The sequence below is a fragment of the Erpetoichthys calabaricus genome, chromosome 16, assembly GCF_900747795.2.
Source record: "Erpetoichthys calabaricus chromosome 16, fErpCal1.3, whole genome shotgun sequence".
Classification (NCBI taxonomy): domain Eukaryota; kingdom Metazoa; phylum Chordata; class Cladistia; order Polypteriformes; family Polypteridae; genus Erpetoichthys; species Erpetoichthys calabaricus.
Genome location: NC_041409.2, coordinates 70,173,280 through 70,199,557, shown reverse-complemented (window position 1 = coordinate 70,199,557; position 26,278 = coordinate 70,173,280). Strand labels below are relative to the sequence as shown.

The 26,278-nt window shown below is 39.0% G+C and overlaps 1 protein-coding gene across 1 annotated transcript in view; it reads left to right on the top strand.

Moving 5' to 3' along the window:
* Positions 1-24,815, top strand: part of ehd4 (EH-domain containing 4) — a 60,593-nt gene extending 35,778 nt beyond the window's left edge. The window contains exons 3-6 of the mRNA XM_028821194.2: positions 4,522-4,619; positions 11,460-11,872; positions 14,750-14,914; positions 22,873-24,815. Of these exons, the coding sequence (XP_028677027.1) occupies positions 4,522-4,619; positions 11,460-11,872; positions 14,750-14,914; positions 22,873-23,415 (1,219 nt within the window). The 3' untranslated portion in view covers positions 23,416-24,815. The remainder of the gene's footprint in view (positions 1-4,521; positions 4,620-11,459; positions 11,873-14,749; positions 14,915-22,872) is intronic.
* Positions 24,816-26,278: the final 1,463 nt, after the last annotated feature.

The following is a 26,278-nucleotide window of genomic DNA, read 5'->3' as shown; positions in this document are numbered from 1 at the left end:
AGCGAAGTTAAGGAACACACCCCGAAGCTGGCGAGTGAGTGAGGAGAGCCCCTAGGCCCGCTGTGTGTTTCCTGGATTTGCACAAATAAATCGGTACTGCAAGCGAGCTAGGATACATAGCGAAATGAGAGAAGTCACAAAATCAACTGGAATGTTCAAGCAAATTATAGAAAAGAACCCGATCTAAAATCGTTAAGTAGTTAAAAGAGGACAGACATTGGATTTTATATATTATATATTAGTAAACCTTCAAAATGATGTGCAGTTAAAGTCTCAGCATTTCTGTAGCTTAGTAGAGCCAGATAACTATAAGAATCTTCACCTAGCAGCTCTGATAATGTCTGCTTTTTTTGGGTCTACATACCTCTGTGAATCTGCCTTTTCTGACATGAATGTCATGAAATCAAAGTTCAGAACAAGACTGACAAATTAACATTTAAATGACTCCATAAGAGTGAACCTCAGTGGCTCCACTCCACCATACACCTCTCTTGTTGACTCCACGCAGTGCCAGCCATCTGACTAACTAAACAACACATCACACATGCAACTGGACATGTGAATACTCTTGTGAAGTGAAACAGTGACATGTAAAAAAATGACAAATGAATAAGTAGTATCTGTGTATTGGTAATTGCATTGTTTTGTTTTGACAGCATTCATGTTTTAATTCAATAGTATGAGATACACTGGAAAATGCGCATAGACATACAAAAGGCATTTGCAGGTGAACTAAATATTTTTTGTGATGTTTTAATGCAAAATGTGAGTTGTGGACACCAACATTTTGTAAATGTTCAAGCAAAACAAGCTTATTCAGTTTGTTTGGGTTGAAATAAGCTATGAGAATAAATGTTAGAAAACACGAGTAGCTCTTGGCAATTTTCATTTTGTAAAAGTAGCTCTCGGTGGGGGGGAAAAAGGTTGGAGACCCCTGGTCTAAACAGTATAAATTCTGATTTTTGCACTTGAAACTAGACTGGGGTGACCCTTGTTACCAGTTATTTTTAACATCCTCACTGAACCTCTTACCATTTATTTGCAGAAATCCAGTGGTTTAACACTTATTCAGAATTTGGAAGCAATAGAGTAGAGATTTTAAGTCTAAGATGCTAGTTTGTAATCTTACAAGATAATAATATAATCCTCTTGTTATTAAACCACAAATTGTATAATACTCGGAAAACACCTGGTATGGGGACTTTTAGGGATTTTTGCATATTATTTTTAACAACTCTACTGCAAAAATAATCTTTCAACAAAACATTTCTTTTACTTTTCATCCAAGAAACCGGCTAGTCTTTGCTATCTTTCACTGCCTGTAGTGGACCCTATACTGTCTGGCAACAATGAAGACCTAGGTAGTATCTCCAGACTTTACCAGTTTCTTCAGAAGTGTTGAAAATGGGACTTTTTAATTAGAACTAGATATATAGAAAGGTGATCAGCTCTTGATAAAATATACTTCTCATCAATTGGGTGCCAAATAGTGTCTAATTCAACTTATAATTGAACATGATTTCAATCCTTATTATCCAAACTATACCTGGGCCTAGGCTTTGTGCATTATACCACCAGCCTGCTGCTTCTCTGGGTCCCATTTTAAGACCTTATTAGAATAAAACTTTTGCTTCTGTTTAAGACATTTTCAAATACACAATAATTCCTAACCCAGTAGTAGCACTATTCAGAGAAATTATTGATAAGATTTCATTGCTTAGTAAACTATATGCTGTGATAAGCAATACTGCATTGCAGCATTTTACCACATTCTTTCAAAAATAGTGAATCTTTTTCAAAATAGCGGTGATCAGAGGAGATTTTTTAAATTTAATTTTAGCCAGTGTTTTGTAAAAGCAAACTGTACTCTGTTGCCTTGACTCTTCATTTAATTGCCTTTAATTCAGTTCAAAAGACTTTTTTACTGGTATGACTCATATTTTCTAAGTATATTTAATAAATCAAATAATGTAAATGTTAAGAGTTTTGTCAAAATTAATTATGGTTAAAGTAAATTAGCTACAATAAATTGTTTATTCTTACCCACACACATACCCACTTATTGTTTTCCTTTTTTGACTCTTTGTCATTTGCTACTTATGCTTATAGCCAGTCTGTTCACTGGCTTTTTCAGCCCTGTATCATGGAAAATAATTAAATTCATTCATCTAATCAATTTTTATGTTATGAAGCACCTTGCACAACAAGTACTATCACATGGCATAGTACAAAATCAGAATATGACACCATATTATCCCAATACTTTGATCACAGTTTAATAATACTGTCACTTTTATGTTTTGCAATATAGTATTATAATTTTTTTTTTTTTTTTGGACGGAATTGAAATTTGAAATCATATTGCATAATTGGAAAATGTCAGTCTTTTACACCAAACCTTGACTCTAACCATCCCACTTAATATTTTTGATAATAGAAATGGATCTCAGAATTTTCTGCAATAAGACATCAAATATCCAGTGCCAGTACATAACACACACTCAGGGGTGTGAAATATATGGAGCAGTTCCAGCTTAGGTTTCTGTCTTTTTCACTTTCTCTTTTATTTCTGTTTAAGTGGAACACATAACTTAAAAAGTGACATCAGTATTAGGATTATAAATCACTCATGTTTCATATTTAACTCTTTCTTCACTGCAACATTGTGAAAACCAAAAGGAACTCAAATCTAAAAGCTGAAAGCATTTGTTATAGAAATGTCTATAGCAGTATAAGTGTTTGTAGTATTCTATCTGTTGGAATGAAAACAGCAACTCACTTACTAATATTTGGGATACAAAAAGGATTGGACTTCGTCTTGTTATGCATATACTAGTTAGTAAAATGTATTGATTTCTTTCCCCCCAAAGATGGTGAACCACAAAGTTCAATACTGCTTAGAGTTTTGCATACCTGAACATGGTACAAAAATGGAAAAGTAAAGGTACTTTTCATCAGAATATTGGTAATATATCATGATAAAATATTGCCATTATTGAAACTTTCAAATTATTTTTACCCTATCCTTCACATTTAGGTAGCACTGCATTGCCCATATCAGTATGGCAAGAATAAAGAGTCATTTATTTAAGGAGAAAAAGCAGGGGGTTTGACCTTCAGTGCATGAGAAAAAATTGTTTGAACTGATATTTGAATGGTGTGACTGATGAAACTGTCTGTACAGACCTATGGGGAAATTTCCAAAGAGTTCCGTCCACAAATGTGAATGACCATAGCAAGTGATGTGTGCAGATTACAAAAGTGTAGTGATAAAACATTCTAGGTGTGTAACTGGTTTATAAAGGATAACCAGCAATTACAGGTTTTCTAGAATGCTGGACTTTAATCTTTTTGAGATTATTGTTATGATTTTGGATCAAACAAAAAGTGATTATAGTTGAGCTACTTGAAAAAGTGATAGTGTTGTTCCATTTTTGCCTCAGACAGGAAAACCAACAGAAAGGAAAGGGAACCTTTCTGGACAAATTATATCCTGATTTCCTTGTATTTAGGACAGGAGAATCAGAGGAAAATACAGCCTTGCAATGACTGTTTTGCCTTTCTTCTGAGGTGTGAATGGCCTGGCAGTATCCTTTTAGACATGTTGTGGCACGTGGCTGGGGGTGGTACCCAGCCGGGATGCCCAGAAGGACAGAAGGAGGGCTTATGCCTCCTCTGCACCGCCAGGGGTTGTCCTTATGCCTGGAGGATTTGGGACCCCGGCACTTCCGCCACACCAGGAAGTGCTGGGGGGAAGAAGAAATTGAGACACCCGGAGTGCTTCCGGAAAGACAGCCGGCACTTCCGCCACACAGGGGCGTGTCAGGGGAAGATTGCCAGGAACCACCTGGAGCACATCCGGGTGATTATAAAAGGGGCCGCCTCCCTTCATTCAAGGCTGGAGTTGGGTGGAAGAGGACGAGGTCTCAGAGTGAGAATTAGAGGAGAGAAGGAGGCAGCTTGAAGGTATTGTGGACTGGCCTGGACTATTGGGGTGATTGGTGCTGTAGCACTGGGTTGTGCATATTTGGACTGTGTGCATTGTGTAAAATGAAGTCTGTCTGTCTGTGTCCGGGCTATGTCCGACAATGTATAGCTATTGCTTTATATAGACAAAGAGCAGAGTTAACTGAACATGTCCAGGGTTAGAATTAGTTTTTCAAAATAGTTCACTTTACTCAGAAAGTGGGCCATATTTCTAGTGTTCGGAGAAGCCCTATTTTTATGGTATTAGTCTAGTTCTGTGGCTGTTTAATGGTCTGTTGTCTTTGTCATTCTTTGTGCTATATCATGAGTTTATTTGTGATACATGCTCCTTGTTTAATTTTATCCCTCCATTCCTCAAATGTTCCCTAATTTCATTCTTGTATTATGCGATTGCCCTCTTTTTCTTTCTTTAAATTGTCAACACAGGTTAAGTATTTTTCTGTTTCCTGGTCATTTTTGTTCATCATAATTTTCAGACCTTTCATTTTAAATTTCCTCTTCTGCTGACCTTTATATTTTCCTCTTATCTTACAGGTTTATGTGTGCCCAGATGCCAAACCAGGTACTCCAAAGCATCAGTGTGATTGACACGCCTGGTATCCTCTCTGGGGAGAAGCAGCGTATTAGCAGAGGTGAGCTCTTGCTTATTTCACATTGCAGGATAGGGCTTCTCTTGACCAGCTGATGTATGTTATGTAGTTATGATATCAGGAATATCTATTCAAATGGGGGGTGGGAAGTGTCTGCTTCTGTCATTTGGTCTTCTTGAAGCTTGATGAGAAAGTAAAAATACATGGAGTCGTCCCTATTGAATGCAGGAGAATGGAGTGAGTGTTTAACTTTCAGTATGTGCTGGGGAAAATGGTAAAGGATGATACAGTATATTCCTGACTAAATGATTCGGCCTAAGTTTATATTAATGCCCCATGATGAACTTGCATGCAGTCAACCTATATTCACTCACTGTTGTGTATATGAACAGACCAATATGAACCATATGGTGCGTCATTACAGAATGGCACATTGGCCTGTATGAATCCTCAGCTTTATGTAAATTTTAGAACCACCTTTTCCACTTAAAGTATACAGGTGCCCATATACTCAAATATGCACATCTACTAGCACGCATGGAAGCAATCAGACAAGAATGTATGAAAGAAACCAGAATTGCAGGTTTTTTAATTTTTTATTTAATTTTAAATTTATCGTTACTTTTTGACCTAAGACTATACTTCTTAAATATTATTTTGCATATTGTGCAGTTAATTTTTTGATAATAAATACAGCAGAAAAAAAACAACAAAAAAACTTTTTTCTAATAGACTTTCTGTTCAAGTGTTCAAAGCAAGCTTATACTTGAAATGACTAGAAATCGCAATGTGGTACCACTGGGAGTGCCAGAACCATTCGTTCTTCTTTTGGCTACTCCTGTTTGGGGTCACCACAGTGGATCATCTTTTTCCATATTCTCCTTTCTTTTGCTTCTTGCTCTGTCCCACGCACTGCCTGCATGTCCTCTCTCTCACCACATCTGTTAACCTCTTCTTAGGCCTTCCCCTTGCCTGGCAGCTCCATCCCTAGCACCCTTCTCCATATATACCCAGCATCTGTCCTCTGCACATGTTCAAACCAACACAATCTCACCTCTCTGACTTTGTGTCCAAACCGTCCAACCTGAGCTGACCATCTAATGTACTCCTTCCTAATCCTTTCCATCCTCGTCACACCTAATACAAATATTAACATCTTTAACTCTGCCAACTCCAGTTCTGTCTCCATTTTTTGTCAGCGCCACCATCTCAAACACATATAATATAGCTGGTCTCACTACTGTCTTGTAGACCTTCCCTTTCACTTTTGCTGGTACCAGTCTGTCACAAATCACTCCTGACACTCTTCTCCACCCACTCTATCCTGACTGCACTCTCTTCTTCACCTCTCTTCCACACTCCCCATTACTCTGTACTGTTGATCCCAAGCATTTAAATTCATCCACCTTTGCCAACTCTACTGCCTGCCTCCTCACCATTCCACTGATCTCCCTCTCATTTACACACGTGTTCTGTCTTGGTCTTTCTGACCTTCATTTCTATCCTCTCAGGAGCATATCTCCACCTCTCTTGGGTCTCCTCAACAAACATCATAGTCTATGGGGACTCCCTTCTAATCTTATCTGTCAACCTGTCCATCACTATTGCAAATAAAAAAGGGCTCAGAGCCAATCCCTGATGTAATCCCACCTCAACCTCAAATGTATCCGTCACTCTTACCGCAGACCTCACCTCTGTTACACTTCCCTCATACTGTACATATCCTGTACTTCTCTGCCACTCCCGACTTCCTCATACAATACCACAACTCCTCTCTAGGCACCCTGTCGTATGCTTTCTCCAGGTCCACAAAGACGCAATGCAACTCCTTCTGACCTTCTCTATACTTCTCCATCAACACCCTCAGAGCAAACATTGCCTCTTTGGTGGTCTTTCCCTCCATGAAACTATACTGCTGCTCACTAATCATCACCTCCCTTCTTATCCTAGCTTCCACTACTCTGTCCCATAACTTCATGCTATGGCTCATCAGTGTTATCCCTCTGTAGATACTAGTTTTGCACATCACTCTTATTCTTAAAAATCGGTACCAGTACACTTCTTTTCCACTCCTAAAGCATCCTCTCACTTTCCAAGATTCCATTAAAAAAATCTGGTTAAAAACTCCTCTCCCATCTTTCCTAAACACATCCATACTTCCACAGGTATGTCATCTGGACCAATGGCCTTCCCATTCTTCATCCTCTTCATAGCTGTCCTTACTTCCTCCTTGCTACCTTCTCTCTCTCATTCTCTATTCATCAGCCTCTCAGAGTACTGCTCAAAACACTCTGCTGTCTTGCGAGTACATTTCCGTCTTTATCCTTCATCACCCTAACCTGCTGCTTATCTTTCCCAGCTTGGTGCCTCTGTCTAGCCAATTGGTTCAGGTCCTTTTATCCCTCCTTAGTGTCCAACCTCCTGTACAAATTAATCTTTTAGCATTCACCATCTCTTTCTTCACCTTATGCCTTATCTTGTGCTCCTGTACAACTCTACAATGAGTTTTTCAGGTTTGTCAGAATTCATTTACATGTCTTTAGCGAATGTCTTTATCTAACTCTTATCTAAAGGCATTATAAACCACAGTACATTTATTACCATACTATTAAGTAATGGCTTTTTGCTAGCAGTCTCTAAGAAATAACTTAATTACAAAACGATATTTTTTCTGTATTTGCTTTAATCTTTGAAATTTAAATAGCAAGTTCAGTTGTCTATCTGTTTTCATTTTACTTCCAAGTAATAAATGAAGGGAGTCTTTGTGGTGTAGAAGGCTGGGGAAGTGGAGAGCCGGTACGAGCGACAGCAGGCTCGCTTGAGCAAAGTCAGGCAGCTGGTAGGAGAGCCCCGGAGGAGTGTGGCCAACTCTCGGATGGGACAGATTGAAGCAGTCGCTCCAGCTGAGTAATTGGGAGTAGCTGGAGTGACCAGCAGAGGAGACGACTGGCTGCTGAAAGGAGCGGAGTTGTGGAGGCTTTAGGCGTGTTGAGCCCCAGCGTGAGCACCCTGGTCACTGGGGAATGAACCCAAGTCTTGGTCCGGCTGGAGCCCAACGTAGCCGGGGATCAGAGGGCTACTGGACCAGTATTGAAGGAGCTGCATTTTGCTGGTAGGGCGACTCCCCTGTTGCGGGGCCTGAATGGGAGAAGCAGGGGAGTCACTAGTGGAAAGGAGGCACTGAGCTTTGTGTTTTTAAAGAGACTGCTTCCAGCCGTTATTTTAACCTTGTTGTTTTTTAAAAGGATATATCTATTGGATTTTAACCACATTTTTCACTAGCTTTTATTGGATTATTTATTTATTGATGTTGTGATGCACTGCGCTTTAATTTGGACACTTTGGTTTTTGCTTTTGTTGATTTTAATAAAAGCACTTTTTGCACTTTTTGCACCATGCCCTTGCTTCATTGTTGTGCCTCACTGTCCAGCTCATCGGTGACATTACTGATGGTGTCGGGTTCAGAGCTCCTTCTCACTGTTAAACTAAACGACTCGTAATTCTTCCTATCACCATCCTGCTAATAACTCATAACTCTTAGAAAATTCTCAGATTCTTGGAAAATGTCATTGTACAAGATGCGTGTCTTTGTTAACTCCACTTCGTTCCTTTCTTTTGTGTAAGTGCGTAATACCTGAGTTACATAAAATACATACATATAAAATATATGACTGGACACTGTCCCACTCTACCATCACTTTAAATTAACAGAATTCTTCCCCCTCCACCTCTTCTTACTCTACACTGACTGAACATTCCCTGTCCAGTCTATTCCGCACTAGACTGGCAGCCCAGCTCAGCTGTCATTAAGTTGCTGCTTCTCTTCTGAGTTTCAGTGTTATGGCACAGATACACAAACAACCTTTCCCAAACACCTACCCATTGTCTTTTCTTCTATATGATTAGTGGTATTGAGCTGCACAAGTCTCTTTCAGTCTGGCTTATGCCCTCCCAAAAGGAGCCACCCTTTTGGACTATAGAAATATAGAATAGAAATCTGAGCTTCATGCCCATATTATGTCTTAGCATTGTTCTATTGTGTCTCTTTTTATGTCCAATGCTAAGTTTTAATGATCGTTTGCTGATGTAACCCATAGGCTGAAATCCATAAATGAGAAATCAAAATAATTTTTAACTAAAAGGAATAGGGAGGGGATTTGATTTGTGGGACGCACCCTTTTGGTCCTTACCGGCATTTTGTAATGAAATGGACGTGAGTAATAAGGACAAAGCTGGCAATTTAATAAAAGCCCCGTTCCTGGTAGTGGAAAAGAAAGGTTGCACATTTCTAAAGACTGTGATTTTTCTGATTTAGTATTAATAATTTGAAGTGGATACAATTGGTCACTTTTTTTTTTTTTTATTTGTGTTAACTCTGATTAATCCCTGGTGTCAGTGCGTTTAGACATTTACAGGACCTTCTTGTAACTAAATTTTAGAAAGGTGGAGAATCCCTGCATTTAGTGTTGTAATAATATTTATTTATATAGCACATTTTCCTACAAAATATGTACTTCAACATCCTTTTCAACAAGTAAAAGAATTACAAAGAGAATAAATCAATAAAATAGGCAATAGAAATAAACAGTGAAAATGGAAGTGTTTCTTAAGGAATTAAACATAAGCTAAAATACTGTACAAATGTGTGTAATAAATAGTATGTCTGTAATTGTAATATGTGGTAAAAGATGGGGTCATATGGCCAATGGGGAGAGGAAAATAAAAACTCCAGCTAAAGGGATGCTGGAGAAAATAAATCTCAGGGGGTTTCAAGGCCAAATGATTGCCCAGCCCCTCCTGTGCATTCTGCAATACATACTGTACATGTAATAAGGTTTTTTTTAAATAATACAAGGTAGATCTGGAAATGTGATCCATCATTATCATAGACTATTTGTTTAATGGGAATATGTGCGTCATGCTGTCTTCAGTTACTTTTGGGAACCAATACTCATGAATCAGAAGCAGGATTCTTCCAGCAGGAAGGAAGTGATAAGCATTTTAAGCACTCAACAGAAAAGAAGGAAATAGTCATTTGTGTTACATCAGCATACTGGCTGCCGTCTTGGATGCTGACTTTTGGGTTGGGTGCAGTTAGTTTGTCTTGGTTATACACTGAAAAGAAGAAAAAAAAACTTTCTTTGTATATCTTGTTTGCCTGGTAGGGTGGCACACTGTCTAATACTTACTGTATACACACATTTCCTTAATACACCACCCACTCATTTTTTTGGTTGTTTACACAGATTTCTAAACACACCTAGGAAATCTTTGAATTTTGTCTAAAGCAGTGAGTTTTTTTTATTTAAGTTGTAGTGCACTAATGAGAAATGGGTGCTGTATAAAACATACTTGAAGACACACTGCAGTTAGTTGCAGTAATGCTGCTTATTGTCATTGTATGTACCCTAGTTAGAAAATCTATTGATTTGTGGTTGAGCCCCCAATACTGCATTGCTGTTTGACACTCACCCCCTCAGTAAGTCGCACTGCATCGTAAGGGCTTTATGTATTGTATGTGAGAAAATATTAAAGAATTCTAAAGTATACCAATTAACTATCCATCTGTTTTCAATACTTGCTTCTTGTATTTCATTGCTGTGAAGGATTAGTCTTTCCAAAAAAAAAAAAAAAGTGGATGTATGGCTGAAACCATTCTTGGATGACATTTCCACACTCTGGCAAAGATCCACTATCACTTAGACCAGGCCAGCTTGGTTGTTTCAAATGCGTACATGCATATTCATATGTGTTTATTGTATGTACTAATTTTCCCCATAACCACTACTTCAAATAAATTGTTAAAACAGTTTAATATACAGTGGCATTGTAAACCATATATACCTAAATAGGTGGTAATGATTTAGAAATAATTTGAAAAACTATTTTTGCAATAATAGATGCTGCAGTTGAGAATGGCTGTGTCCATGCTGCTAACTCGTTTATGATGACTAGATAAAACAAAACTATACCTAAATATTATTTCTCTCTTACTCGCTCCATCTCTCACAGTTGTCCTTTTTCACTCTCATTTGCAGAGAATCCCAGTTGATTGTATGTTCTCTTTGTCCTCTCTGCCATCTTTCTCTGGTTTTTGTGGTTTCCAAATTGTACTTTAAAATCTTTCGAAAGTCAATTATTTCACTTTTTACCATTGATTTATTTGGCTGATGTTATTTTCTGTTGAAGCCCCTGGGGGTACATGATGGGTCCTTAGAATAAGCAGCTAGTGCTACAGCTTTCCAAATGGATTACAGTGTCTAACTTTCTGAGCTCCAAGAAACTCATCTAGGCAGCTATGGATTTTAGAAGAAGCCTGCATTTATTTGCATTTATTTATTTTGGTGACGTGTCTGTCCAAACTGCTTGCTATCACAACAGTACAATTCCTTTCATATTCTACAGTGGGTGCACTAGCAGAATATTTCATAAGCTCAGTGTTACTTTATCAGTTCCCTGTGGAAATTAATGCCCACCCAGGGGCAATGGCGACACTAAATGATATAAATTTAAGATGAGAAGCAAACCAAGTTGCACTGGGAAAAGTGGGTGGGAGCAGAGAATATGGAAAAACCTGACTGGGTCAGTAGCTTTTAAGTGGGTTGATGATCGTGGGTTTGTGTCCACCGTTATATACAAGTGCAGAGGAGACATGATGGGAGATAATAACTAGCAAATCATAAGGAGAACACTTTAAGCGTTAAGACTGTCATTGACCATAGACACCAACAGGTATGCAGAGTTTTGTCTTTAGTTCCACGAGTCAGTGAATGTTTTGTCCTTAGTAACACAGTGAAAGGTTGTCTTAATAAACTAATAGTGACACCTTTCTTTTCTCACCTGATAGCCTGGTCAGATATTAAGTTCTTTTTCTTTCCTCAGGTTATGACTTCACCCAGGTGCTGCAGTGGTTTGGTGAAAGAGTGGACCGGATCATCCTGCTTTTCGATGCACATAAATTGGACATCTCAGATGAGTTCTCAGAAGCAATTCGAGCTTTCCGAGGACAAGATGACAAGATCCGTGTTGTTCTTAACAAGGCTGATCAAGTGGACACACAACAGCTGATGAGAGTCTATGGAGCCCTCATGTGGTCACTAGGGAAAGTGATCAACACTCCAGAAGTGGTTCGGGTCTACTTGGGATCCTTCTGGTCTAAACCCCTTCAGAACACAGATAACCGCAAGCTGTTTGAGGCTGAAGCACAGGACCTCTTCCGGGACATACAGAGCCTCCCACGCAATGCTGCCCTGCGCAAGCTCAATGACCTCATCAAGCGAGCACGGCTGGCCAAGGTGCAAAATGTAGAAGCTAGGGAGAGGTGTAGTCATTGGTGAATTTCAAAAGACAAGTACAAGTGTGTTTGAACTAGGGCTGTCAAATTAACCAAAAAATTAAATTTTGATTTATTCAAATTAAAAACAAGTAAACATTTAAATATATTCAAATGTACAGTAGGTTAACGATTTTGGACATTGCATGCAAGTTTTTTCCTGCTGTTGCGGTTACAATCACCAACATCAACGGTACTCCACCAACAGTTGTTTAAATATAAGAGCCATCAAAATCCTAAGCAGCTATACCATATAGAAGGAAAGCGTCAGCCTTGCCATCTTGTTTTCAGTCTAGTACTGACGGTTGGGTGACAAAGTGCTAATCCTGTTGGGCATGAGTGCATTATCCCTCACCCCTGTTACTCAGCTGTCCACACCCTCAATAAAAGTGCTTTCCCTTGTGTTTAACCCCTACTCCGCTTCCAAGTCCTCACAGCTGTCCTTGCAGCAGCAAGACATGTCATAATAAGTGTGTAGCGCAGGACACCAGCTGAGTGCAACAGACAAGACCCACACATCATTGTCAGTAGCGCTTCATGCATTGAAGAAGCACCGCAAATAAAAAAACAAAATCATTAACAATAATGTAGTGAAGCATGTGTGGACTCACCTGGGAAAGCACTCCTTTGTGACTTCTCGAATTGTCACAGTATCAAGTCAGGGTCCACATAGTGTTTACTTTTGTTCTTTATAGATACAGTAATATTTTAATAAAGGTGGCCTGAATATTTTTAATTGTACCTCATTGTTTTTAGGCTGTTACATGTAAATCCAGCAACCATGTAAGGCATAGACTAATTGCGGTACACCTCACCAGAAAAGCATGTAGAAAAACTGATCCAATTACACCTGTAAATCAAAGTGCTAGGCAGTGATACAGCAAAGAAATTGGAAGGGGTCTGGCTGTAAATTTTGCTAATTAAAATAACAACCATTAAAAATTATGAAAAGTCTGACCAAAGATGTGAAGTACAGAAATAAATCTGTATAATACTGCAGCTTTGCACAGCATGCCTAGTGTAACTTGATGCCAAAATTGGTGCAGCTACAACAAACAGCCATCCTTTTACAATTGAATGTCAGTAGTTTCCTTTGCATAAGACCTTTTCCATATAAATTTGAATTATAGTGAAGTCCAGTCTGACAGTCCTAGTTTGAGCAGTACTGTATAACTAATATAAATGTGGAAGATAACTTTGCATCTGCACTGTAATTTGTCTGTATGGCACAATGCAGGGGAATGTTGCCACTGGAAGAAATTATTGGTACTAACCCTAGTTGTTATACAGTATTGTATTGCATGTCTGCTCAGGATTAGGAAACACTATATTGTCAGAGCAAAGCCATTGGTTTTAATATGTGCATGGTTATTTCCTGTTTGTTTCAGAGCATAGTCTTAGCTATGTTTGGTTCAATAGCTCATCAGCCTTTTGCTGACCCCTTGATGCTTATTTTTGAGTAGGACCTCTGTTTATATGTGCTGTCTCCTGCTGCCATTGACCTGTTGACCAGAAACCAAAACAGTCATTGTCACGATATCCGGCTGGAGCATATTAGTGTAAACCAGAACAACTCAAATTCTGTTCAAGCAGTATAGCAGTGACTACAAGTTTTGGTGTGACTGGTCCTTTAATATGAGGCTCCCTTCTGTAATTTACCTTCTTAACTTGGATAACATCTTAAATTATTATTTCTACACTCTTTATCAAAGTAGATTGACTTCAAGCCCTCTTTACCCACAAAGTGAGTCAAATCATACAAAAAGTTGTGCTTCATTAAACATAAATCAAAAAGGAGTTGAATACAAGGAAAACATAGGTACAATTAAAAAAAATAAAGCACCAATAGTAAGGCATCTCTGAGCCTGCCTAAAAATGTTTGTGCCTTGTCTGTTAAGTGCGGGGTGGCTTACCTACTTACCTATTAATGTAGCACCAAGCATTCTTCTTTTCATAATTCAACTGTATCACTTTTGACCCTGGTCTTTTATAGGGGACCCCAGTTTTTCTGTCCTCATAGCCTTGGACAAAGTCGTTCCTCCTATTAAACAGCAAGTCTTTCTAACCTCACACAAGTCCTCCATGATCCCTCTGTTAAATTAGGTTTAGATATCCCTTGCAGTTTCTAGTTTCATGACCCTCTAGTATCCTTGGAGATGCTATACACGTTATAGTGTCTACAGTGCAATTGCAGGGCTCACTGTACTCTCACATTGCCATTCTCTCAGTGTGTCATCACAGCCAGTACTCTGTTAGTGCCTTCCTAGATTCTTTCTTTGCTCTCTGCCTCTTGCAAGCCCCTTGTCCATCTAGTAATCCATCTTGCTAGAAATTTGTGATTTTCCTTGAGGTGTGAAACATTTGACACAGTGGTCACAAAGGTTCATACATGCCTTACAAGGCGTTTTAAAGAATTCCTGTTGTTTTACAATGCAACTAAAGGCATGTCTGTGTGCTAAAGTAATACCCAGTTCCTCCGTGAGGTTTTTCTTAATCATTTCTCTGTGTTTTGGTATTAAACACACACTATTTACATTTGTTTAGATGAAAACGTTAACATTTGTATTATAGATACGGAATAGAGTTCTGTGAGCTCAAATGTTAAGTCATATACAAAAAAAAAATCCAGTTTAAGTTGACTGAGAAATCTGAGAGCTGGCCATGTATTTCTGTCTGAGTACAGAGGGCTGTTGAGTGCTGAAGGTACTCATTGTGGGTACAATTATGTGCCTGTTTGTGGATGTTGGTAGTTGTTAATTGGCTTTACATGTCTGCTTTTAAGCTCTGGTTTAGTTTGTCTTCAGTAGGAGTGTAGTTAACCTAGACTTTTCTGTTACAGGTCCATGCCTACATCATGAGCTACCTGAAAAAGGAGATGCCTGCTATGTTTGGTAAAGAAAACAAGAAGAAAGAACTGATTACCAAACTGCCTGAGATCTATATAGCACTCCAGAAGGAGCACCACATCTCGCCAGGAGACTTTCCCAATGTCACCAGGATGCAGGTTCTCTGTTTGTTCTTTCCAAATTCTTACCCTGCAGTATCCCCTTTGATATGTCTGACCCAAGCATGTCTTTACATATATAGTGATCCTGCTGGATGTATTTTGTTTCCACAGTACTATGCTCTATGGAAATAAACTGTCAGTTCATTGTTGGGCGTATGCAGCATCATCAGTGAAACACAGGAACTTCCTTAGACAAAGTTGGCGGATATTCCTCTTGTGTCTAGGAATCTTGCCAGACTAGCTGAAGGAAATTTGTTACGTCTGTACTTTCTAGGCTTTGTCACAAAAATGCTCTTTAATAGGACACTTACACCTATCACACATCATGCACAATTTGTTCCAATTTTTTTTCCCCTTTTACTGTTTAGCCTTTGTCTGATTTATAGTTTTAGGTCATTTGCCAAAGAGGAGATTAAAATATCTTCATTAACACTGTACCTTTTCTTAGGTACTTAAATATGTTCTGTGTGCAAGGGCTTTTTTCCTTTGGTGTTTCTCTGAGATGTTCTGCAGCACTTCAGCCAGTCCTACACTGCTTTGGTGGTGCATTTGTCCCAGCAATCTCTTGTCAGTCAGGCACTATATTGTTTGTGTTTAGTCTGTCTTTTTGATTTTTCTTAGTAAATAAGTAAGTATTACTTGCTTACTATGAAAATTGTCAGAATAGAAGACAGAGGAGTACACACCCTAAAATTTTCAGTGTATGTTTCAGAGAGTTCCAGAATTTTTCACTGATACTCCCTTATTGTCATAATAAGAATATTCTGTAGCTTAGTTTCTGGGTATATCACTAGGTGAAATAGTATATTTTTCTCAGTGCCTATGAGTGATAAGAGTGGATTTTTTTTTTTTATTCTAACAATGACTTTCCTTCACCTCTGAAGGAACCGCATACAGAAAGCAATTAACTTTCTTTAAATGAAAAAATATCCCAGCATGTAGAGTATGCTATCTACATATTTTAGTTTATTTGTTATACTTTAAGATATATTACATTTTTACAGTGTGGCCTATAGCTTGCAAGCAGTGTGTTTTTTGTATCTCTTAATCTTCACCTGAATTTAAACCAGTTAAGAATTGAGGGGAAAAAAACCTGCAGTGTAATTTTTAAATTTTTAATATTAAACATGGATATTGAAAAACCTGTACTATCATGGTCCTACTAATCAACATTATTTATAATAAGTGCCAGAGGATATTGACCCTACATTATTGTGTGTATTCCAATTACAATTGTTAATATGATCTATTTGATTGGCATATTGGTAGAGAAGCAATTACATTTTTTTTTTTTTTTACACACTGTTGAAGAGAGATTAATCTTTTGTTGAGGACTATTTATTACTTGCACCTCACCCATGCTGTCAGTAAAGTGCAACGTGAAGCTCCCGACTCCTTAACCTTCATTTAATATGTCTGGTTTTATGATTAGAGCAGTACTTAAAGACTGAGTGTTTGTTGTCTGTTTGAGTGTTGCTTATTCCAGTATACAAAGGAAAGTGTATTCAGGTCTGTTGATTGGCAACAAGGCTTACTACTTTTATTTTTTTAGGTTTGTTTGTGTCCCGGTTCTGCCTATTTCTATTTGTGTTATTTCATGTTTTACTGGAAACGTCTGTTGAGCTGTGACTATAATAAATGTTGTCAGACTGCCACAGTGTGGGTGTTTGCTGTACTACCCTTTGATGTTGCTTGTATTCTTCTAAGCCTGATTTCCAGAAGCAGAACGATGTTAACATTTTATATACAAAATCAATAACTTCTAACCAAATACTTATTTTTTTTATCTTCCCAATATACCCTCATCCATGTGATTTTAATTTAAAAAAAAAAAAAGTGTTGTATAGGTGCAATTGTAGCGGAACACAGCCCAAATTGTTTTCATTCCAGAAAATCAAATTCAGATCAAGCATTTTTCCATTCTGTTATATTTAGAGGGTCTGTCCTTATGAATTCTTCAGTATGAAGTTATTGTTTATTAGTCAGAAATATGTACATTAATACTGATTGTTCAGAATTGTAACTGCATTAGATTAGATTGGTCAGTAGACTTTCAGGACTCTTACTCCACTCTAACCATATTGGCAGAAGCATTAGCTTGCTGTGAGGTTTTAAGACACTAAAAGTGCTGAAAGTGATATGTGGAAAACTGCTTCTTTTTCGTAACAAATCTCTTGGCCATGGATCCTAAGAAGGTACCAGTAAACCATCTGCTTGTCAGTAATATGCAGTGTCATTGAACCAAGACAGATTGTCTCAAATAAGGAGCAGTGGGCTCAGAAAATGAAGAGTGTCCTGCACACTCTTTGTCACAGCAAATCAAACGAATACGTCCGTTATGATGACATGCTGAGGGGGAGATCAGGGAATTTTGTGATTTTGCTGTGAGTACAGCAGACTTCCGTGAAATTTACCTCAAGTCAGAAAGGCTAGATGCTATACTGAATGGAACAATGGGTTCCAAAGCAGAGTTCAGAAAGTTGAGGGAATATTCTTGGACAGGCAAGAGTGGAGAAAAGGCTTCTCTGCGAATGAGGAGATTATAATGGATAATCTGAAGGAGCATTCAGTGGTTGCAGAGAGAATCTTTAACCTGTTGGGGCTGTTGGAGGTAGTATGTAATGTTCAGATTATAAAAGAACTTCTTGTGTCAGCGATAAGAGCTAGGCAGATGTACCACGTGTACAGTGATGAACAGAAAAGATGGTGCGAAGGACAGAGGATTAACTTAGAAGAAGAGCCTCATGGATGAGCTTGACAAGTTGCAAAGAAAGAGAATGCAAGTGAAGGCTGATGTAAAACACTTGAGCATGTAACAGGTGATTATGCTGTCAAAACAGAAACTACAAGCAAACTGACTTGAACTGCAAAATCAAACTGTCTCCATCACACTGCAAAAGAAAAACAGGCATATTTGATGGATTTCAACAAGCAACTTATGGAGAAATTGAATGAAATAAAGCAGTAATCACTGAGACTGATTTGATTCACAAAAAACACCTGTGAGAGTGGATATTTCACTTATCACATTCAGTTATTCATACAAAAAATAGTTTGTGATTATGAAGAGAAGCATTTCATGAATGTGAAAAGTCATATAACAGTTGACCTACCTGTTTTGCCTAACCGTTGAGAAATGTTGCTAATTTTCTAGGAATGAATATATTGTTGAGATGAAAGATAATGCAAGTAAAAATATTTTTCCTCTTAAGTTTTAACTCTGCAGAGGAAAAATGGGGTAGGAGTTATTCTGAAGGAACAATATCTCAAGAGTGTTTTGGAGGTGAAAAGAATGTCAGGCAGACTAATGATTATGAAGCTGGAAATTGGAGGTGTGATGATGAATGTTGTTAGTACATATGCCCCGCAAGTAGGGTGTGCAATGGATAAGAGAGAAGATTTTTGGAATGAGTTAGATGAAGTGATGAACAGTGTACCCAAGGGACAGAAAGTGGTGATTGGAGCGGATTTCAGTGGGCATATTGGTGAAGGGAACAAAGGAGACGAGGAGGTGATGGGTAGGTATGGTGTCAAGGAGAGGAATGAAGAAGGTCAGAGGATAGTGGATTTTGCCAAAAGGATGGACATGGCTGTGGTAAGTACGTATTTTAAGAACAGGGAGGAACATAGGGTTACGTACAAGAGTGGAGGAGGATGCACAAAGGTAGATTACATTCTATGCGGAAGAGTTGATCTGAAGGAGATTGAAGACTGCAAAGTGGTGGCAGGGGAAAGTGTAGTTAAGCAGCATAGGATGGTGGTCTGTAGGATGACGTTGGATATCAACAAGAGGAAGAGAGTGAGGGCAGAGCCAAGGATCAAATGATGGAAGTTGAAAAAGGAAGACTGCAAGGTTGAGTTTAAGGAGGAGGTGAGACAGGCAATGGGTGGCAGTGAAGAGTTACCAGACAGCCGGGAAACTACAGCAGATGTAGTAAGGGTGACAGCACGAAGGGTGCTTGGCATGATATCTGGAAAGAGGAAGGAGGAAAAGGAAGTGGGATAGTCAGAGAGATGCAGAAAGTAGACAAGAGTCCAAGGAGATAAGGTGCGAGGTGAAGAGAGAGGTGGCGAAGGCTAAAGAAAAGGCGTATGATGAGTTGTATGAGAAGTTGGACACTAAGGAGGGAGAAAAGGACCTGTACCTATTGGCTAGACAGAGAGACCGAGCTGGGAAAGATGTGCAGCAGGTTAGGGTAATAAAAGATAAAAATGGAAAGTGTGTTGAGCAGATGGAAAGAGTACTTTGAGAGGGATGATGAATGAAAAGAACGAGAGAGAGAAGAGGTTGGATGATGTGGAGATAGTGAATCAGGAAGTGCAACGGATTAGCAAGGAGGAAGTAAGAACAGCTATGAAAAGGATGAAAAACGGAAAGGCCGTTGGTCCAGATGACATACCTGTGGAAGCATGGAGGTGTTTAGGAGAGATGGCAGTGGAGTTTTAACCAGATTGTTTAATGGAATCTTGGAAAGTGAGAGGATGCCTGAGGAATGGAGAAGAAGTGTACTGGTGCCAATATTTAAGAATAAGGGGGATGTGCAGGACTGCAATAACTACAGGGGAATAAAATTGATGAGCCACAGCATGAAGTTATGGGAAAGAGTAGTGGAAGCTAGGTTAAGAAGTGAGGTGATTAGTGAGCAGCAGTATGGTTACATGCCAAGAAAGAGCACCACAGATGCGATGTTTGCTCTGAGGATGTTGATGGAGAAGTTTAGAGAAGGCCAGAAGGAGTTGCATTGTGTCTTTGTGGACCTGGAGAAAGCATATGACAGGGTGCCTTGAGAGGAGCTGTGGTATTGTATGAGGAAGTCGGGAGTGGCAGAGAAGTACGTAAGAGTTGTACAGGATATGTATTAGGGAAGTATGACAGTGGTGAGGTCTGCGGTAGGAGCGACAGATGCATTCAACATGGAGGTGGAATTACATCAGGGATCAGCTCTGAGCCCTTTCTTATTTGCAATGGTGATGGACAGGTTGACAGACGAGGTTAGACAGGAGTCCCAGTGGACTATGATGTTTGCTGATGACATTGTGATCTGTAGCGATAGTGGGGAGCAGGTTGAGGAGACCCTGGAGAGGTGGAGATATGCTCTAGAGAGGAGAGGAATGAAGGTCAGTAGGAACAAGACAGAATACATGTGTGTAAATGAGAGGGAGGTCAGTGGAATGGTGAGGATGCAAGGAGTAGAGTTAGCAAAGATGGATGAGTTTAAATACTTGGGATCAACAATACAGAGTAATGGGGATTGTGAAAGAGAGGTGGAAAAGAGTGCAGGCAGGGTGGAATGGGTGGAGAAGAGTGTCAGGAGTAATTTGTAACAGATGGGTATCATAGAGGGTCAGCTCAAGTCGGACGGTTGGGAGGCAAAGTCAGAGAGGCGAGATTGCATTGGTTTGGACATGTGCAGAGAAGAGATGCTGCATATATTGGGAGAAGGATGCTAAAGATAGAGCTGCCAGGGAATAGGAAAAGAGGAAGGCCTAAGTGAAGGTTTATGGATGTGCTGAGAGAGGACATGCAGGTGATGGGTGTAACAGAACAAGATGCAGAGGACAGAAACATATGGAAGAAGATGATCCACTGTGGCCAACCCATAACGGGAGCAGCCGAATAGAAGAAGAAGTTTTAACTCTGCAGAATCTTTGGAACTATATGACTTCTTTTAAAGTTTAATAAACAATACGGTTCACCTTACACTTTTCAAGTCTTTCTTCAAGTTCAATACTTATAAGTCATTAGCCCCTTACTGCAATCAGGTGAGCAAGAGTTGAGCTAGAGGAAGACTGGCAAAGCAGGAGCCTAAAGATATTATTAAAGAACTAATATGTTTTTAAATCCGACAAACCTGTCACATCTGTGTTTTCCTTAAGCTATACCATCTACAGTAATTATGAAGCCTACAAATGAATGTATCTTTAGTCTCCAAATTTCAAAAAATAGCAATAAAAATTATATTGGATAAAGCAAAGCAGGTAGAAACCAGACTTAATCCAGGACTGCGGTGTATAAGACAAAGAAGTCACATCATTTCACTTAAAGGAAATGAAGATTAAGAAGTGTCCAGAATTAAGGAGAGAATCAATATGGTGGATGGCAGTGGTTACCTTAAAATGAGTTACTCAATAAAAATTGAGAACATGGAGAAATTTCACAAAAACATTAGAAAATGTATTCAAACTGTCAGCCATAGGTATCTGAAATAAGTTACAGCATAGCATGCTAGATAGTGTAGTACTTTGAGGGACATCAAATGTGAACTTGATGATCTTTTCCAAAAGTTTAGCGAATACAGATTGAGAACCCTTTTTCGATTTAAATGGCCTGGTCTTATCAAATTTGTTCTAATGTTAACAATTCAATTCAGATTGTAGGCTCTGAGTACTATTAACAGGTAAAATGCAATTGAAAATATAGCTAATTAAATAATACATAACACCTACTGTAAATATATAGATTTTCATAGATACAGTAAGACAAATCAGTTGTAAACTGATTAACATGAATGCACCCTATCTGTATCTGTCCTTTAATATTATTGTTGAGTAATGCTTATTTGACGATGGAGGAGGGAAAATAAAAATGGCCTGAGACCATTTGGGCTAAATCAGCATGCATATTAGACACAAGTACACATTATAAGTGATATTTTACAGTAAGCAGGCAGGTCATTCTACATCTTTGGGAACCAAAAGCTAAAAACTTGACCTCCCATTGTTATTTTAGTAATCATTTGAATCTTTAGTAGGCCAGCATATTGAGATCTTAATGTTTACCAAAGTGTGTAATAACTTCAGATGGGTAAGCAGGGTCCCTATTTAAAAAAAAAAAAAAATATGTATGAAGGAAGATTTTGAAATCCGCCCTAAGCTTAACTGGAGTTATTTAGTTGTACCTTCTAGTTCTTGTAAAGATTCTTGCAACACAATTTTGAATCCGTTGAAAACTGGTTTTAGCAGCCTGCTTTGCAATACTTGGTCCTACTATAAATACTTGCATGAACACATTTCTTAGTATCCTCCACATTGAGAAACTGTATTTTTTAAGATGGAAAAACAGTATTTTAGACTTCAAGTCCTTTTTTCTTTTTTCTCTTTCTGGATTTTTCCATTCCCTAGAAGAAGTCTTTAAAATCCATAATCTCTCTCCTTTTCTTTTGTTGATTTTTCATGAACTTTTCTTGATCTTTCTTTTTCTTTGTTTTGGTTGTGCGTGTCTGTGACTTGAAATTTAAATGATTGGCATGCTGATCCACCAAGCTACCTAGCCACCACAATACGTGACTAGCAATAACGCTATATGTGCACAACTACAGTGGTGTTAGAAAATATTTTAAAACTAAAATTGGCACCCTAGCTATACAAAAAAATACTCCTAACACATCACAATTCCATACTGAAAAAAACCCTTATAGCAACAGATTGTAGCAAAACACTCTGACTGACCTGGTACTTTAACAGATGGCTCCAGCACGTTGACATGGATTCTGACCCTCTCCTCTTAGAGCAGTGCTGCAATGTGAGTGAGTAACGTGACCAGGGGTGGGCTGTGTGTTTTTATTTAGCTTTTAAGATATGACATCAAAGTTTGGTATCATCCACTGTATAATAAAAAAAAAAACAAGTGTTCCATGTTTAGTGTGAAGCAGTCTTTTGTAATGCTGGAAATCATTTTTCTAATTCAGATGGGCACATTTTGTTATTTTAATCTTTTAGCTGATCTGGCTGAAATTAACTAGTGTGGTGGTGAGGGTCGAGGTATTAACTTGCATAGATGTTGTTGGTCAGTGTTCTCCTTCATCATCCTGCTGTAGCATTTTTTTAAGAAAGAAAAATATTTCTGATACCAGAAGAGGGAGAGAGAGTTCCTTGTTAAACTGGTAGTAATGTCTGGAGACCAGAGAGAAGTTTCTTAACTCAGTCTCTTTTGTTTTTTTTCTTTGCTCTTGCAGGAGCAGTTACAGCACTACGATTTCAGCAAATTCCCTTCCATGAAGTCTAAACTGATTGATTCAGTGGACAAGATGCTCGCTGAGAATATTGCTGGTCTCATGATGCAGATCCGTAAGGAGGAGAGTAGCATGCCCTCACAGTCTGTCCAGGGCGGGGCTTTTGACGGGGTTAATGACAGTCCCTTTGGCCATGGTTATGGTGAGGGAGCTGGTGAGGGAGTCGACAACGAAGAGTGGATCGTGGCTCGGGACAAGCCTAAATATGATGAGGTCTTCTACAGCCTGTCCCCTATCAATGGCCGGATCACGGGAGCAAATGCCAAGAAAGAGATGCTCAATTCTAAGTTGCCCAATACAGTGCTTGGCAAGATCTGGAAGCTAGCAGACTGTGATTGTGATGGCATGCTAGACGATGAAGAGTTTGCACTGGCACAGCATCTTATTAGAATCAAGCTGGAGGGCTATGAGCTGCCCAGTGAACTGCCACCACACCTGGTGCCCCCCTCCCACCGGAACAACAGAGCATCTCCACTTCAGGGTTAATACTGACTGTGCATGTGAAATAAGTTCGACAGCATTCTGATGTGAGTGTGAGCCTGCTGGCTGGTTCATGTTCCTGGATTTTTATGACTAATGCCCAGGATATTGAAACCTTGGCTAAAATAAGCCAGTCTGTAAATCGTTTTCCTTTTTAATGAACGTACATCACCAAATACCTGACAAAGATGACTGACTTTCTGTTTCTTAGATTATTCACTTTAGCTGAGGCTGTCTGCATACTCTGTACCACGAATCCTATTATTGGGCCTGATATGACATGGCAGTGTACAGTGACAGCACAGCCTAAAGCTGGAAAGACCTTGAAGTGGCTGCAGAACTCTTCTAATTGACTGCATTTTTTTTTCCGCACATTGTTTGCAGTGCCTTATATCTCTCTATTCTTCTCTCCCTGAATTTGTTGGGTGAATTTAGGAAGCTTGCTTTAACAGGACCATTTCTTATTCCAAGTTTTATCCAATTTATTAGGACCTTTGACAGGATCAGGCTAGCTAAATAAGGAGATCTGCTGAATGTGGCCGGCTAAGCACCATTTCTGTTTATTGTACCTCTTTGATAACTCCTGTATGAACCTTTGGGTAGGGAACTGAAGTGCCGCATCATCACCATCCCCTCTCTGTAAGCCTTGAGACATCTTTGATTTATTATCACTGGTCTTGTGTTCCCTGTTTCTGTGTCTGTTTCACTATTTTCTTTGTCACAGCTTTCTCTCTTAGAGAGGCAATACAATTATGGCCGGTTGACCAAACTCATGGATTTCTTCTTCCTTCAACTTTTTATTGTGAGCCTTTTTTATTTCAACTGTTTATTTCTTTCTACTATGTATGTACAAGAGTACACTAATACTGCATATATTAGAAACTCTCAATCATTTATTTAAACTTTGTCACTTTAACTTTTTGATGACCACAGTGTCCCAGATTGTGCTGTGATCTTTTTTTCTTTCTTTCAGGTTTAATCTTTTTCACCTCTTCATTCTGACCACATTTAACATTCCCTTTACATTTTGTTCAAATATTGTATACTGTAAATGCGGATCAGGGAAGCCTGCTTTTCCCACCTTCTTTTATTTGTTCCTCTTTCTGCTCTTTTCTCTTTTTTGTGTTTTTCCCTTTCTCTTGCTTTCCTTTGTTTTGCTTGTACTCTGCATACTTTAGTGTTGTCTCTGCTATTCTTGGCTTCCTTCTTCAGCTCTCTAAAAACTCTCCTGCAGGCTCCTCAAGAAGGACCACATAAATGTTAATTGCTTTGTTTAAAAATAAATTGGTAATGTACAAAAATGTTTATTTTAACAGTGGAAAATTAATTAAGAAATATTCTTTATTTTAATTTTTTTTTAAAATGTTGCCGAAATTAACTCTTGGAATAAAATGCTATATTTACTGTTGTTGGGTTCCTTCCCCTTTTATGAAATTAAAATATTATGGTTTCTAGATTTCTGCAGTGGGTTGGCACCCTGCCCGGGATTGGTTCCTGCCTTGTGCCCTGTGTTGGCTGGGATTGGCTCCAGCAGACCCCCGTGACCCTGTGTTCGGATTCAGCGGGTTGGAAAATGGATGGATGGTTTCTAGATTTTATCTTCATCACAACAGGCTGGTACACAAACAATCTTTTGTAGGCCATCCAAAATAAATTTTATTTGTAGCATCAAACAACTGTATTTTCATGATATGGCTCTTGCTTTCAACAAGAGATATAAACAAGTTGTTAAGCAATACACTGCAGTACATGAGCTGCATGTCCTTTTAAAGTTGGTGGTAATAAGTAAGTAAAGAAGGGGGACACAGTTATGACCCTATTAACTCCATAACTATTCCACATTGGACTGTCCTTACCACTGGGTGCTCATTGAGCAGACATGAGTAGTGATTTACTCTTTGCTTTCTAAGCTTTTAAGAAACATGTGACTCTAGAAATTCCTAGTTTAGGTGTTCCAGGAACTTATTGGGATTCACTCGCCTCCACATAAGAGAGTGGCCCAGCTGACAGCATTAACCCATGAAATTCATATTCTGGGTAAGGCAGCAGGGATCCTAAAAGGTGCTCAAGGTACCCATGACTGTTTTATTTATGTATGTGTGTATATATAATATATATAAACATACACAAGGTCTGTCCGGAAACAGTCCAGTCATTGTTAATATAATGAGAACGGTTTGCACGGCATGGATGTAACTCGGCAGCCAAGGAGAATGGACTGGAATGTGCATGCATGAACAATGACGACTTCGCTGGACTAGTCCGTGGGGCCGCTAGACACCGTTGAGTGAACATGTGTACTGTGTGACTGTGGCATTCAAAATGACTGAGTGAGCAGAGCAAAGAATCTGCATCAAATTTCGTGTTAAACTTGAACATTCGTCCGTGGAAACTATTCTGATGATTCAGAAGGCTTTTGGGGACGATGCAATGAGTGCAGCACAAATAAGTGAGGCACAAACACTTCAATGATGGCCAAGAATCTGTTGAAAGTGATCCATGTTCTGGAAGGCCTGCGACAAGCAGAACACCTGAGAATGTTGAACATGTATGGGCTGCAATCAACAAAGATCGGCCACTGACAGTGCGAGAACTAGGAGCTGATCTGGGGATTCCAAAAACTGCTGCGTTGAAGATTTTGACGCGGGATCTTGGCATGAAACGTGTCGTAGCAAAATTCGATCCACGGCTTCTGTTACCAGAGCAGAAGAAACATTGTGCTGAAATTGCTAATGTCTTGCTTCAGACTGCTACCAATGAACCAGATTTCCTCGAAAAGGTTAAAATCAAAGATGAATCATGGGTCTACAGCTATGATCCGGAAATGACGGCCAGTCGTCTCAATGGAAGCCGTCTGGTTCTACACATC